The sequence below is a fragment of the Coregonus lavaretus genome (genome assembly GCF_964263955.1).
Source record: "Coregonus lavaretus genome assembly, chromosome: 6".
Lineage (NCBI taxonomy): Eukaryota > Metazoa > Chordata > Actinopteri > Salmoniformes > Salmonidae > Coregonus > Coregonus lavaretus.
In genome coordinates, this window is record NC_139993.1 from 59,827,209 (window position 1) to 59,844,380 (window position 17,172).

Genomic DNA, 17,172 nt, shown 5'->3' on the forward strand with positions numbered 1-17,172 from the left:
CGTGAAACGTGTACTGTAAGTCCTGAAAACCCATGTCAACTGAAATGAGCAATCTAAACACCTGCCAAGGCCTGCTCAGAACATGGATGTAATTAGCAGTTTAAGTTCAAAACTGAGACAACTTTCAGGAAAGCAATCAGCTATTTTGGCAACAAATGCGATCTCCCAGTAAAGGCAGATGAAGCTTGCAGACAGACAGTGTGTTCTGGGTCCCACAATGAATGACACAAAAGCCAGGGAAGGTGTTTGCACCACAAAATACTATCCTACCTAATACATGCTAGTATTTCAACTAAACACATTCCCTGGGTTCATATTCCAAATACCTGGCCTTATACAAAAGGAATGTAAACTCACTAATATATATATATATATATATATATATATATATATAGTACCAGTCAAAAGTTTGGACACACCTACTCATTCAAGGGTTTTTCTTTATTTTTACTATTTTCTACATTGTAGAGCAATAGTGAAGACATCAAAACTATAAAATAACACACATGGAATCATGTAGTAACCAACAAAAGTGTTAAACAAATCAAAATATATTTTATATTGGAGATTCTTCAAATAGCCACCCTTTGCCTTGATGACAGCTTTGCACACTCTGGCATTCTCTCAACCAGCTCCACCTGGAATGCTTTTCCAACAGGCTTGAAGGAGTTCCCACATATGCTGAGCACTTGTTGGCTACTTTCCTTCACTCTGCCGTCCGACTCATCCCAAACCATCTCAATTGGGTTGAGGTTGGGGGATTGTGGAGGCCAGGTCATCTGATGCAGCACTCCATCACTCTCCTTCTTGGTAAAATAGCCCTTACACAGCCTGTTGAAAAACAAATGATAATCCCACTAAGCCCAAACCAGATTGGATGGCGTATCGCTGCAGAATACTGTGGTAGCAATGCTGGTTAACTGTGCCTTGATTTCTAAATAAATCACAGACAGTGTCACCAGCAAAGCACCCCCCACACCATAACACCTCCTCCTCCATGCTTAACGGTGGGAACTACACATGCGGAGATCATCCGTTCACCCACACCGCGTCACACAAAGACACGGCAGTTGGAACCAAAAATCTCCAATTTGGACTCCAGACCAAAGGACAGATTTCCACCTGTCTAATTTCCATTTCTCGTGTTTCTTTGCCCAAGCAGGTCTCTTCTTCTTATTGGTGGCCTTTAGTAGTGGTTTCTTTGCAGCAATTCGACCATGAAAGCCTGATTCACACAGTCCCCTCTGAACAGTTGATGTTGAGATGTGTCTATGACTTGAACTCTGTGAAGCATTTATTTGGGCTGCAATTTCTGAGGCTGGTAACTCTAATGAACTTATCCTCTGCAGAAGAGGTAACTCTGGGTCTTCCATTTCTGTGGCGGTCCTCATGAGAGCCAGTTTCATCATAGCGCTTGATCGTTTTTGCAACTGCACTTGAAGAAATGTCAAAGTTCTTGAAATTTTCCGGATTGACTGACCTTCATGTCTTAACGTAATGATGGACTGTCATTTCTCTTTGCTTATTTGAGCTGTTCTTGCCATAATATGGACTTTGTCTTTTACCAAATAGGGATATCTTCTGTATACCCCCCCCCCCCCCCCACCTTGTCACAACACAACTGATTGGCTCAAACGCATTAAGATAGAAATAAATTCTACAAATTAACAAGGCACACCTGTTAATTGAATTGCATTCCAGGTGACTACCTCCTGAAGCTGGTTGAGAGAATGCCAAGAATGTGCAAAGCTGTCATCAAGGCAAAGGGTGGCTATTTGAAGATTTGTTTAACAATTTTTTGGTTACTACATGATTCCATATGTGTTATTTCATAGTTTTGATGTCTACACTATTATTCTACAATGTAAAAAATAGTAAAAATAAAGAAAAACCCTTGAATGAGTAGGTGTGTCCAAACTTTTGACTGGTAGTGTATATATATATATTTTAAAAAATACTGTTCAATTATCAGGAAGAGACCCAAAGTGGCGTTTACAAATAACAATAGAAAACCATGACACTTAAACAAACACAGGTTAAATAGGGCAAGAAAGATACACCATGATTGACTAGCAGTGATGACATACAGAATATTCTGGTGAGGGAATGTGGGAGTGAGAACCAACGGAAAGAAGAGCAAAGAATACACCCAAGGCAAATTCTCTGTTCGGCAAAATAAAAATAATCATAGATTAATGAATGGGTCCTTAGTAGGTTTTGCAAAATTCCGGGAACTTAACATAAATTCCCTAGTGTTCCCGGTCGGAGGATTCCCGGAATCAGCAGGAAAATCAGGAATCCTACAAACAGGATTTCTGGAAAACCACAGAATTTATTGAAAGTTCCCAGAATTTTGCAACCCTAGTCCTTAGCGAAACTATTCTTATTTCCTGGAAGCGCTACAAATGCATCCCTTGCTAAGCAATATTACAACAGTCTGACATGATAATGCCCTGTAGGTGATTCAGTGAGTGAGAGAACACTGTGGAATAGATCTCCCCAAACCCATACCAGAACACCACTTAGACTGCATTCCCATTACATTGCTTCACAAAGTGGTAGGGTAGTGTTTCACTGGAACACAGCCTAGGATTAATAACAGTAGTGCTGGTAGTAAAGGGGGGCCGTAATGCATCGTGGGTATTAATACCTAACTAGGGTAGGCAGGATGGCCGGACCGCCCCCTGCAGCCGAAAACGTCCCCCACCCGTAAAATCCGCCCGCTCCATCTGTGGCTGTGCTTTTCAGGAGCCTCCCTCCCTCTGCCCCCACGGGTCACGGAAGGGCTAATGAGGGATTTTCTGGGGAATTCTAAGCTTCTGTTCCCTCAGGAATTCTCTGATCAGCTTTTTAGCAGAGACAACGGCCTAACAGTGCTTTAATAAAAAAAGAGTAGCAGGGTAGAAAAATTAGCTGACCGTTATAAAATAGACTTTTCCTGAGAGAAACAAAGCCAGACCTAAGAAGAGCACTGTAGCATTGTGTTGGTGTTTTAGGGTCAAGGGAGGGCAGCCAATTAAGTAAAAATACTCAAAACCATGCCAACTTGGCATGTCTTATGTGTTTGGGTGAACGCGTGAAACAGTTTGTGTCAGTGTGTGTGTGTGTGTCAGTGTTTGTGTGTGTGTGTGTGTCAGTGTGTGTGTGTGTAGGGAGACATAGGGAAGTGAGATCTAAAAAGAAGCAGAGATAGATAGGAGGGATCTCCTCTGTGGCACGCTGTGATCTACTGGATATCATCCTTGTGTTGTAATGTGTACCAGACCAGACGGTTGCTGTGAAGAACATGGCTCCTCTCCTCCTCTGTTAGTTAGACGGTCTTCCTGGCTGTTAGTACTCTAAGGATGCATCCCACGCCACCTGCAGATAGAGCCTGGGACAGAGGGGGAGGGAATGAAGGGATATCATGGAACTTACGTACGTTATCATATGCAACTGTGTTTATCAAGTCTAATTAGTGTGTGCGTGTGTGTATGGCAGTACTTTTATCAAGTCTAATTAGTGTGTGTGTGTGTGTGTGTGTATGGCAGTACTTTTATCAAGTCTAATTAGTGTGTGTGTATGGCAGTACTTTTATCAAGTCTAATTAGTGTGTGTGTGTATGGCAGTACTTTTATCAAGTCTAATTAGTGTGTGTGTGTGTATGGCAGTACTTTTATCAAGTCTAATTAGTGTGTGTGTGTGAGTATGACAGTACTTTTATCAAGTCTAATTAGTGTGTGTGTGAGAGTATGGCAGTACTTTTATCAAGTCTAATTAGTGTGTGTGTGTGTATGGCAGTACTTTTATCAAGTCTAATTAGTGTGTGTGTGTGTGTGTGTGTGTGTGTGTATGGCAGTACTTTTATCAAGTATAATTAGTGTGTGTGTGTGTGGCAGTACTTTTATCAAGTCTAATTAGTGTGTGTGTGTGTGTGTATGTCAGTACTTTTATCAAGTCTAATTAGTGTGTGTGTGTGTATGGCAGTACTTTTATCAAGTCTAATTAGTGTGTGTGTGTATGGCAGTACTTTTATCAAGTCTAATTAGTGTGTGTGTGTGTGTGTGTGTGTGTGTGTGTATGGCAGTACTTTTATCAAGTCTAATTAGTGTGTGTGTGTATGGCAGTACTTTTATCAAGTCTAATTAGTGTGTGTGTGTGTGTGTGTGTGTGGCAGTACTTTTATCAAGTCTAATTAGTGTGTGTGTGTGTGTATGGCAGTACTTTTATCAAGTCTAATTAGTGTGTGTGTGTATGGCAGTACTTTTATCAAGTCTAATTAGTGTGTGTGTGTATGGCAGTACTTTTATCAAGTCTAATTAGTGTGTGTGTGTGTATGGCAGTACTTTTATCAAGTCTAATTAGTGTGTGTATGGCAGTACTTTTATCAAGTCTAATTAGTGTGTGTGTGTGTGTGTGTGTGTATGGCAGTACTTTTATCAAGTCTAATTAGTGTGTGTGTGGCAGTACTTTTATCAAGTCTAATTAGTGTGTGTGTGTATGGCAGTACTTTTATCAAGTCTAATTAGTGTGTGTGTGTGTATGGCAGTACTTTTATCAAGTCTAATTAGTGTGTGTGTGTATGGCAGTACTTTTATCAAGTCTAATTAGTGTGTGTGTGTATGGCAGTACTTTTATCAAGTCTAATTAGTGTGTGTGTGTGGCAGTACTTTTATCAAGTCTAATTAGTGTGTGTGTGTATGGCAGTACTTTTATCAAGTCTAATTAGTGTGTGTGTGTATGGCAGTACTTTTATCAAGTCTAATTAGTGTGTGTGTGTGTGGCAGTACTTTTATCAAGTCTAATTAGTGTGTGTGTGTGTGTGTGGCAGTACTTTTATCAAGTCTAATTAGTGTGTGTGTGTGTGTGTGGCAGTACTTTTATCAAGTCTAATTAGTGTGTGTGTGTGTGTGGCAGTACTTTTATCAAGTCTAATTAGTGTGTGTGTGTTTGTGTGTGTGGCAGTACTTTTATCAAGTCTAATTAGTGTGTGTGTATGTGTGTGTGGCAGTACTTTTATCAAGTCTAATTAGTGTGTGTGTGTGTGTGTGTGTGTGTGTGGCAGTACTTTTATCAAGTCTAATTTACATGTGTTTTTTATCCTCACAAGGACAGTAAAACAAGGAAGATTCAGACAAGTAGGGACATTTCACCGGAAACCACAAGGAAAAAGGCTATTTTAGGCTCAGGGGTCAGGTTTAGGATTAGGTTTACAATTAAGTTTGGATTAGGGGAAATAGGTTTAGGGGTTAAGGTTAGGGGATAGGGGAAATATGATTTTCAATGGAAATCAATTGTTTGGTCCCCACAAGGCCAGTTAAACATATGGTGTCTGTCTGTGGCAGTACCTTTTCATGCCACTGCAGCAGGACGGCACTGCTGTTATCCGATGGCGTCTCAAAGCCTTTGTAGATGTACTTCATGAGCAGGTCCACTCCGTTCTTATCCAGAGACTGGATCCCGTTCTCTACGTCACTGCTCTTAAAGGCACTCAGCACCTTCAACACAAGGCCCTCCGCACGCTCCTGACAAAACACAACAAAGTACAAGAAGGTAGCTTAGTGGTTAAGAGCGTTGTGCCAGTAACCGAAAGGTCGCTGGTTCTAATCCCCGAGCCGACTAGGTGAAAAATCGAGCGATGTGCCCTTGAGCAAGGCACTTAACCCTAATTGCTCCTGTAAGTCGCTCTGGATAAGAGCGTCTGCTAAATGACTAAAATGTAAAAAGAAAAGTACCACAAGAATGTACGCAAGGAAAGCTCCAGGGAACCCAACTTAGTAACATGTCAAAAGAAGCTATGAAATAGCCTACATCCATAGTTCCTATGACTGAGTCTCTACTAAACGCATTAGGTGGACCTAAATGGAAGTCAGACAAGTCTTTTTCCAATGGGTTGTCTTGACTTACCTTGACCTTCTGGTTCTTGGTGTTGATTGGTGGGTTCTTCAGGACTGCCTGCAAGGCCTCCATCAGGTTCCCTGTGCAGAGAGGGATGAAGGAGGCAACGTGGACAATATCTGGTAGTCTGGAGTATAACACTGTCCTAGAACAACAGTCTGTCCAATCTAACATATATATCCTACCCTGGTCTTTGAAAATAAAATAGTATCATTACATCATATCAATACATGGCCATTCAAATCACATCAATACATTGAATGTCACAGTTTACTACCAATCAGACACCTGACCACTCAGTGTGTGTAGCTACTGAACAGAAAAGCAATCTGGGGTGTATTTACTAGAAAGCAAACAGAAGCCAACAGAATGAATTTGACCAATAGAAACTCTCGTTTTCGTTGCAAAACATTTTCAGTTTGGAGTAACCGGTTTCCGCACTTTCCGCTGCAAAGCATTTTGCAACTGTTTTCTGATGTCTTGGTCTGAATGTCTTGGTCTGAATGTCTTGGTCTGAATGTCTTGGTCTGAATGTCTTGGTCTGAATGTCTTGGTCTGAATGTCTTGGTCTGAATGTCTTGGTCTGAATGTCTTGGGCAATGAGTGTCGAATTTGGTCAAGACCAAAATGAATTGCTATTTTGATACGTGAGGCTTATTTGATAACAGAAGTTTCATAATGCTTAGGTAGCCTAGCGGTTAACAGCGTTGGGCCAGTAACCGAAAGGTCGCTGGTTTGAATCCCTGAGCCGACTGGTGAAAAATCTGTTGATGTACCTTTGAGCAAGGCACTTAACCCTAATTGCTCCCGGAAGTCGCGCTGGATAACAGCGTCTGCTAAATGATGTAATTGTAGAAATATAAGTGTGATACACGTGTCATCCTGGCAACTCTGAGAAAAAACACTTTATATCATTGTTGTCCCTGTCGACATTTGAGACGGTCTATGCATATTCATGACGCTGGCACAGCATCTAACTCTCCATTGAATACAGGCAGTTGACGTCAACACCGCTCATCGAAAATAATTATTCAAATAACGAGATGTTTCCACCAATCCAAAGAGAGGAATAGGCGGTAGCTTGACAGCCCGCCCTTCCGCTCTGTGGACAACAAATCCCATTGTTAGAGCAGAGACACAATCATCTCATCATTATATCCAGTATCTCTGGCTACACCCACCAACACACCAGATCCAGTATCTCTGGCTACACCCACCAACACACCAGACCCGGAGGCAGTATAAAGTGACTAAGAGGCCAGTTGAAATCTGCGAGGGGTAAAACATTTTGGGTTTCTTGCGTTGGAATTATATTGAACTGCTTATATCACACTATACCGCAATAAACATAAAGTTAAAATGCAGAGACTGAGATCATTGAGTGCTGTTGAAGTGACAGGTTGGCGCGAAATTGGTAGCCCATCTCCACTGTGCTGTATCAGCGTAAAATAGAGGCTTTATCAGTAGTGAGGACAAAGATTCAGCAGGACGTAGGCAGGTAAAGGTGCACTTAAGTGTTGGATTTATTTCAACAGCGCTGGTGTTTCGAAGACAACAGTGATATTTACAAATATACACTATACACTATACACAAAAGTACACTACCAGTCAAAAGTTTTAGAACACCTACTCATTCAAGGAATTTTCTTTATTTTTACTGTTTTCTACATTGTAGAATAATAGTGAAGACATCAAAACTATGAAATAACACATATGGAATCACGTAGTAACCAAAAACGTGTTAAACAAATCAAAATATATTTTATTTTTGAGATTCTTCAAATAGCCACCCTTTGCCTTGATGACAGCTTTGCACACTCTTGGCATTCTCTCAACCAGCTTCATGAGGTAGTCACCTGGAATGCATTTCAATTAACAGGTGTGCCTTCTTAAAAGTTCATTCAAGACCTGAAGGTCAGTCAATACAGAAAATGTCAAGAACTTTGAAAGTTTCTTACATTTTAGTCATTTAGCAGACGCTCTTATCCAGAGCGACTTACAGGAGCAATTAGGGTTAAGTGCCTTGCTCAAGGGCACGTCGACAGATTTTTCACCTAGTCGGCTCGGGGATTAGAACCAGCAACCTTTCGGTTACTGGCACAACACTCTTAACCACTAAGCTACCTGCCGCCTCAAGTGTAGTCGCAAAAACCAGCAAGCATTATGATGAAACTGGCTCTCATGAGGACCGCCACAGAAATGGAAGACCCTGAGTTACCTCTGCTGCAGAGGATAAGTTCATTAGAGTTACCAGCCTCAGAAATTGCAGCCCAAATAAATGCTTCACAGAGTTCAAGTCATAGACACATCTCAACATCAACTGTTCAGAGGGGACTGTGTGAATCAGGCCTTCATGGTCGAATTGCTGCAAAGAAACCACTACTAAAGGACACCAATAATAAGAAGAGACCTTCTCGGGCCAAGAAACACGAGCAATGGACATTAGACCAGCGGAAATGTGTCCTTTGGTCTGGAGTCCAAATTTGAGATTTTTGGTTCAAACCGCTGTGTCTTTGTGAGACGCTGTGTGTGTGAACGGATGATCTCCGCACGTGTAGTTCCCACCGTAAAGCATGGAGGAGGAGGTGTTATGGTGTTAGGGTGCTTTGCTGGTGACACTGTCTGTGATTTATTTAGAAATCAAGGCACAGTTAACCAGCATTGCTACCACAGCATTCTGCAGCGATTCGCCATCCCATCTGATTTGGGCTTAGTGGGACTATCATTTGTTTTTCAACAGGACAATGATCCAACACACCTCCAGGCTGTGTAAGGGCTATTTGACCAAGGAGAGTGATGGAGTGCTGCATCAGATGACCTGGCCTCCACAATCCTCCCGACCTCAACCCAATTGAGATGGCTTGGGATGAGTCGGCCGGCAGAGTGAAGGCAGATTGTTGGAAAAGCATTCCAGGTGAAGCAAGTTGAGAGAATGCCAAGAGTGTGCAAAGCTGTCAATAAGGCAAAGGTTGGCTATTTGAAGAATCTCAAATATAAAATATATTTTGATTTGTTTAACACTTTTTTGGTTAATACATGATGTGTTATTTCATAGTTTTGATGTCTTCACTATTATTCTACAATGTAAAAAATAGTAAAAATAAAGAAAAACCCTTGAATGAGTAGGTGTGTCCAAACATTTGATTGGTACTGTATATAAAAATAAAAATAAACTCCCCCTCAACGTCAGCAAGACAAAGGAGCTGATCGTGGACAACAGGAAACAGAGTGCCAAACACACCCCCACTAACATCGACGGGGCTGTAATAGAGCTTCAAGTCCAAACACACCAACACAGTCGAGAAGAGGGCACGACAACGACTATTCCCCCTCAGGAGGCTGAAAAGATTTGGCATGGGCCCTCAGATCCTCAAAAAGTTCTACAGCTACACCATTGAGAGCATCTTGACTGGCGGCATCACCGCCTGGTATGGCAACTGCTCGGCATCCGACCGCAAGGAGCTACAGAGGGTAGTGCGTACGGCCCAGTACATCAGCCCTAAAAATTGTCAAATATTCCAGCTACCCAAGTCATAGACTGTTCTCTCTGCTACCGCACGGCAAGCGGTATCAGAGCGCCAAGTCTGTGACCAAAAGGCTCCTGAACAGCTTCTACCACCAAGCCAGAAGACTGCTGAACTGTTAATCAAATGGCTACCCGGACTATTTACATTGACCCCTTTTATTATTTATTTATGTTTAAATTGTTTTGCACTGCCTCCCTTGCACTGGGTTTATGCACACTCACTCATACTACACTGACACTCCAACACACACGCATATTGACACCACACACACTTTCACATAAACTGCTGCTACTCTGTTTATTATATATCCTCATTGCCTAGTAACATTTACCTCTACCTACATGTACATACTGTATTACCTCAACTACCTCGTACCCCTGCACATTGACTCTGTACTGGTACTTCCTGTATATAGCCTCGTTATTGTTTATATTGTGTTACTATTTCCTTTTTTATTTTGCAAATATGTGTCTTACTTTTTAACTCTGCACTGTTGGGAATGGGCTTGTAAGTAAGCATTTCACTGTAAAGCCTACACCTGTTGTATTCTGCGCATGTGACCAATACAATTTGATTTGACAGCGCAGATACAGATTTATTTTGCACCAACCTGTCACTCAATCAATTGAACTTTTTTGCTATTTTTATGTAGGGACATAAAACAAAAACTGAGGGGGTACAAGCTTGAAATGAGTGGGCGAAGCCCCCTTCAGACCCCCTGTGGAGCCTGGTTCTCAACACACACACAGGAACTGCTGCAGAGAGGTTCGTCTTGCTGCTACTGACTTATAAGGCATTGAGCTCCATTTCCTCATTCAATGTTTATCACAAGTCTCAGATTACAGTGCCGTAAAACTTACTCTGAAGGGTATATGAGGGAATCTAAAGGAACCAATGGTTAGCTATATACCTTTCCTGAGGAGTTGTAAAACAATCCCTGGAATGTGACTACCACACAGGGTTGGGGTTCTTCATTGGGGTACTTAGGTTATCTTGAGCTGAAATTGAATTTGACCCCAATAATCCTTCTTATCAATATGCTTGTAGATAAGTAGCCTCAATCATATGAAACAGCGAGTTTACTTACTTGTGCACATTCACACTTCCTAGCAAGTCGAATCTAGACGAGTATTAACGTTTGACATCAATTGGTGCAACTGAAATAGCGTGCACTGTTGTCGTTCGCATCGTTTCCAAAACAGGCAGAACCATTCTCAACAATGTTATGCCAGCTTTTAGCATCCAACAAGCAAGCAATATCAATTAATCCTAATATACTCAGACCGTTCTTATTATACCTCAGTGAGTCAGACAGTTTACAAGCTAGCCAGCTGCCACCCAACCACACCTTGCTAGTTGAGACATGTAAACAGACATAATGGCACTTCCTTGGCTTGGCACCATAATTACAGCAGCACCAGCACTAACGCATGCAAACGAAGCGGCAGATACACTGGCCAAATGAGCGAAACAGGCATTGCTTTGCTAGCTAGATAAAAGGATATTGTCTGATTAGCGAGTCCACTTCTGTCTCGTCAGGACCCAGCTGATTTTCGCCTCCATCCTCCTCGTCAACAAATTTGTTCTCGTCGTATTCGTCCACGTCTACTGTCCTGAATCGATTATAAACTGTATTCTTCGACATTGTCCTAAATGTATGTCCCTTCTTTAGATACAATTTAGTGATAAAATCAGCCGTTTACAGCTCTGGTTTGAGTGGCTTCTTCCTGCCTATCACCAGCATCTCCTCAGCAGCAAATACAACAAAAAAAACTACAATTTTCTAAATAAAAGTCCCCCACGTGACAGTAGAAAAGCGTCAATAACCTGTATTTATGAATGATATATGAAAAATAATTGTCTAAACATTAACAATGATTCATATTTGTTCATATTGAAGTGATATTTGGGTTTTAAAACATGTTCCAAGGTCAAGTAAATGATTGATTTTGTATCATACACATACCATTTTACCATGGACTTTTATTTTAAAGGCTAAATCCGAAAACCGGAAGTCTTAATATGGATAGGATCAGCGAGGAAAAGGAGGAAGAGAGAGGCCCAACTCCGGGGAAAATCTGACTCCCTCCAGCGGTGGCGTTTTTGCGTTATTTCGTCCACCAAGCAAGGAGTTTTTGTATGGAGGTCAATGAAAGAGTGTGGAATTTGTTTTGTAATGCTTAAGTGTACTGATATAAGTAGGGCACGTGACATCCCGGCAACTTTAAGAAAAAACACTTTATATCGGAGTTGTCTCGAGATGAGATGGTTATGCATAGACAAGATGGCGCCGACAGACATGGCAGCTCTGCTTCTAGTTCCTAAGCGAACTTGGCAGTATTTTGTTTTTTTTGTGTCATATTTCTTACATTATTAGTCCAGAACGTTTTTTTGTGTTATTACATACAGCCAGAAATAACTTTTGGATATCAGAGTGACGGTAACTCACCAGCACTACGACCAGGAATACGACTTTCCCGAATTGGATCCTTTGTTCGTAACCCCCAGGGGAAGTGAACTTATCCCAGAGGCTGCTCCAAGAAACTGCCGGCAGAGAAGAGTGACTTCTAGTCCGACTCAGGAGGCGTGCACACCATCCACCGCTTCTGAGTATATTACTCGCTAATGTTCAGTCTCTGGACAGTAAAGTAGACGAGCACAGGGCGAGGATCTCCTTCCAGAGAGACATCAGGGACTGTAACATACTCTGTTTCACAGAATCATGGCTCTCTCCGGATATACTGTCCCCGTCCATACAGCCAGCTGGGTTCTCAGTACATCGCACAGACAGGAATAAAGAGCTCTCCGGGAAGAAGAAAGGCGGGGGGGGGTGGGGGGGGGGGTTCATGATTAACTACTCATGGTGTGATTTTGATAACGTACAGAAACTCAAGTCATTTGTTTATCCGACCTAGAGTACCTCACAATCAAATGCTGACCGTATTACCTCCCAAGAGAATTCTCTTAGGTTAGAGTCACAGCCGTGTATATTCCCCCTCAAGCCGATACCACGACGGCCCTCAAGGAACTACACTGGACTTTGTGCAAACTGGAAACCACATATCCTGAGGCTGCATTTATTGTAGCTGGGGATTTTAACAAAGCAAATTTGAGGAAAACAATACCGAAGTTATATCAACACATTGACTGTAGTACTCATGCTGGAAAAACACTCAACCACTGCTACTCCACCACGAGATGCCTACAAGGCCCTCCATGGCAAGGTGACTGGGAATACGGTCGAATGCAAACAATGTAGTTTTTCCCTCCGTAAGGCAATCAAACAGGCAAAACGTCAGTACAGAGACAAAGTGGAGTTGCATTTCAACGGCTCAGACACGAGATGTATATGGCAGGGTCTACAGACAGTCGCGAATTGCGAAGGGAAAACCAGCCACGTCGCGGAAACCGATGTCTTGCTCCCAGACAAGCTAAACACCTTCTTCGCCCACTTTGAGGATAACACAGTGCCACCGACGCAGCCCGCTCCGAAGGACTGTGGGCTCTCGTTCTCCGTGGCCGACGTGAGTAAGACATTTAAGCATGTTAACCCTCGCAAGGCTGACGGCCCAGACAGCATCCCTAGCCGCGTCCTCAGAGCATGCGCAGACCAGCTGGCTAGAGTCTTTACGGACATATTCAATCTCACCCTATCCCAGTCTGCTGTCCCCACTTGCTTCAAGATATCTACCATTGTTCCTGTACCCAAGAAAGCAAAGGTAACTGAACTAAATGACTATCGCCCCATAGCACTCACTTCTGTCATCATGAAGTGCTTTGAGAGGCTAGTTAAGGATCATATCACCTCTACCTTACCTGATACCCTAAACCCACTTTAATTTGCATACCACCCCAATAGATCCACAGATGATGCAATCGCCATCTTACTGCACACTGCCCTATCCCATCTGGACAAGAGGAATACCTATGTAAGAATGCTGTTCATTGACTATAGCTCAGCCTTCAACACCATAGTACCCTCCAAGCTCATCATTAAGCTCGGGGCCCTGGGTCTGAACCGGGCCCTGTGCAACTGGGTCCTGGACATCCTTACGGGCTGCCCCCAGGTGGTGAAGGTAGGAAACAACACCTCCACTTCGCTGATCCTCAACACAGGGGCCCCATAAGGGTGCGTGCTCAGCCCCCTCCTGTACTCCCTGTTCACCCATGACTGTGTGGCCATGCACGCCTCCAACTCAATCATCAAGTTTGCAGACAACACAACAGTAGTAGGCCTGATTACCAACAATGACGAGACAGCCTACATGGAGGAGGTGAGGGCCCTGGCAGAGTGGTGCCAGAAAAATAACCTCTCCCTCAACAAAACGAAGTAGCTGATCGTGGACTTTAGGAAACAGCAGAGGGTGCACGCCTCTATCCACATCGAAGGGACCGCAGTGGAGAAGGTGGAAAGCTTCAAGTTCCTCTGCGTACACATCACTGACAATCTGAAATGGTCCACCTACACAGACAGTGTGGTGAAGAAGTGGCAGGGACTGGGAGACTAGTCAGGATATAGGGAAAGATGAACAGAGCAAAGTACAGAGAGATCCTCGATGAAAACCGGCTCCAGAGCGCTCACCTTCCAACAGGAAAACGACCCTAAGCACACAGCCAAGACAACGCAGGAGTGGCTTCGGGACAAGTCTCTGAATGTCCTTGAGTGGCCCAGCCAGAGCCTGGACTAGAACCCGATCGAACATCTCTGGAGAGACCTGAAAATAGCTGTGCAGCAACGGTCCCCATCCAACCTGACAGAGCTTGTGAGGATCTGCAGAGAAGAACTCCCCAAATACAGGTGTGCCAAGCTTGTAGCGTCATACCCAAGAAGATTCAATGCTGTAATCGCTGCCAAAGGTGCTTCAACAAAGCACTGAGTAAAGGGTCTGAATACTTATCCTATCACTTTAATAATTCAATGTGGTTGTACAATGCAAATGTCTATAACAAGCCTACATACAGAGTGGAATTCACTAATACAACAGTCAAAATGCCTAATATAAAGCCTACAGTCCATGCTCCCAAATACTGGAAAAAGTGTGATTCATTAGGTTACATGATTACCACAATAGCCCCATGTGGCTATAAAAATACATTATGCAGTTATATGGCCATTAAATGACACACAACAGCATAGTGGAATAGGCCAAGCCTAAATCATATTTACTTTATATTTTGCAGCTCAGGCAGTTATTCTAGACAAGGCTCTTCTGTATCTTTATCATTCTCAGAGAAGTCATTTGCTGAAGGCCCAAGCCTATACTACGCCATCTACTGGTATAACGTCGTTATTGAATGCAGCTCTAAAATAAGCTCTAGACTTTTATTTTGGAAATGAAACCGGAAGCTGCAAAGCAACTCTAACGTGTGGGCTAGAGTGGCTTGATGGAGTGCTGCATCAGATGACCTGGCCTCCACAATCACCCGACCTCAACCCAATTGAGATGGTTTGGTATGAGTTGGACCACAGAGTGAAGGAAAAGCAGCCAACAAGTGCTCAGTATATTTGGGAACTCCTTCAAGACTGTTGGAAAAGCATTCCAGGTGACTACCTCATGAAGCAGGTTGAGAGAATGCCAAGAGTGTGCAAAGCTGTCATCAAGGCAAAGGGTGGCTACTTTGAAGAATCTCAAATATAAAATATATTTTGATTTGTTTAACACTTTTTTGGTTACTACATGATTCCATATGTGTTATTTCATAGCTTTGATGTCTTCACTATTATTCTACAATGTAGAAAATAGTAAAAATAAAGAAAAACCCTTGAATGAGTAGGTGTGTCCAAACTTTTGACTGGTACTGTATGTAAATGTGATATTTCAGTTTTTCTATTTTTAATAAATTAGCAAAAATGTCTAAAAAACAGTTTTTGCTCTGTCATTCTGGGGTATTGTGTGTAGATTACTGAGGGAAAAAAAACAATTTAATACATTTTAGAATAAGGCTGTAACAATACAAAATGTGGAAAAAGTCTAGGGGTCAAAATACCTTCCGAAAGCACTGTACATAGACATGGAATCACTAGTCACTTTAATAATGTTTACATACTGCTTTACTAATTTCATATGTATATACCTTATTCTATTCTACTGTACTTTAGTCAATGCCACTCCGACATTGCTCGTCCTAATATTTATATATTTCTTAATTCCATAATTTTACTTTCAGATTTGTGTGTATTGTTGTGAATTGTTAGATACTACTGCACTGTTGGAGCTAGGAACACAAGCATTTCGCTACACCCGCAATAACATCTGATAAATGCTAAAATAAACAGCAAACCAGGTTAAAAAAACCCAGATAAAGCAACACCTCACGGCACAACACCTCTCCCCTATTTGACCTAGATAGTTTGTGTGTATGTATTGATATGTAGGCTACGTGTGCCTTTAAAAAAAAAATGTATGTAGTTCTGTCCTTGAGCTGTTCTTGTCTATTAATGTTCTGTATTATGTCATGTTTCCTGTTTTGTGTGGACCCCAGGAAGAGTAGCTGCTGCTTTTGCAACAGGTAATGGGGATCCTAAAAAAATACCAAATACCAAATATGTGTATGTGACCAATAAAATTTGATTCGATTTGATTCACGACATGAGGCTAGTAGCATAGCATCTCTGTCCATTGGATACAGGCGATTGACGTCAACAACCGTCATCGAATACTATATATCCACCAATCCAAAGAATGTATAGGCAGGAGCTAGACAGCCCGCCGTGCCGCTTTGTGGACAATGATTCCCAGAGAGACATGTATCTTGTCAGTATATCCATAATCTTTGATAGGACTGGTACTGTACATATTTACAACTGTGACAATGAGGTTAAAGAGTCACTGTCATGCCTTCTTCACCACAGTGTCCGTGTGGTTTGACCATTTCAGCTCTTTGGAGATGTGTACGCAGAGGAACTTGAAGTTTTTGACAGTCGCGACGGCGGCCCCATTGATGAGGATGGGGGCGTGCCCAGCCTGGTTCCTCCTGAAGTCCACAATCAGTTCCTTTGTTTTGCTGATGTTGAAGGAGAGGTTGTTTACCTGGCACCACACCGTCAGAGTGCTTACCTACTCCCTGTAGGCCGTCTTTGTCGTTGATGGTAATCAGGCCTACTACTGTTGTGTCGTCAGCAAACTTCATGATGGAGTTGGAACTGTGTGAGGCCACACAGTCGTGTGTATAAAATCAAATCAAATCACATTTTATTGGTCACATATACATGTTTAGCAGATGCGGGTGTAGCGAAATGCTTGTGCTTCTAGCTCTGACAGTGCAGTAATATCTAACAAGTAATATCTAACAATTTCACAACATATACCCAATACACACAAATCTAAGTAAGGAATGAATTAAGAATATATACATATATGGACGAGCGATGTCAGAGTGGCATGGGCTAAGATACAGTAGAATAGTATAGAATACAGTATATACATATGAGATGAGTAATGCAAGATATGTAAACATTATTAAAGTGACTAAGATACCGTAGAATAGTATAGAATACAGTATATACATGAGATGAGTAATGCAAGATATGTAAACATTATTAAAGTGACTAAGATACTGTAGAACAGTATAGAATACAGTATATACATATGATATGAGTAATGCAAGATATGTAAACATTATTAAAGTGGCTAGTGTTCCATTTCTTAAAGTGGCCAGTGATTTCTAGTCTATGTCTATAGGCAGCAGCCTTTAATGTGCTAGTGATGACTGTTTAACAGTCTGATGGCCTTGAGATAGAAGCTGATTTTCAGTTAGAAGCTGATTT

At 42.1% G+C, this 17,172-nt stretch overlaps 1 protein-coding gene across 1 annotated transcript; it reads right to left on the minus strand.

The window, feature by feature from the left end:
* Positions 1-1,938: 1,938 nt before the first annotated feature.
* Positions 1,939-11,103, minus strand: arpc5b (actin related protein 2/3 complex, subunit 5B). The gene is made up of 4 exons (XM_084164680.1): positions 10,908-11,103; positions 5,887-5,957; positions 5,328-5,504; positions 1,939-3,373 (listed from the first exon to the last, which is right to left on the minus strand). Exons 1-4 carry the CDS (start codon positions 11,047-11,049, stop codon positions 3,311-3,313), a joined length of 453 nt encoding a protein of 150 aa, XP_084020806.1. The 5' UTR covers positions 11,050-11,103; the 3' UTR covers positions 1,939-3,310.
* Between the last annotated feature and the right edge of the window lie 6,069 nt (positions 11,104-17,172).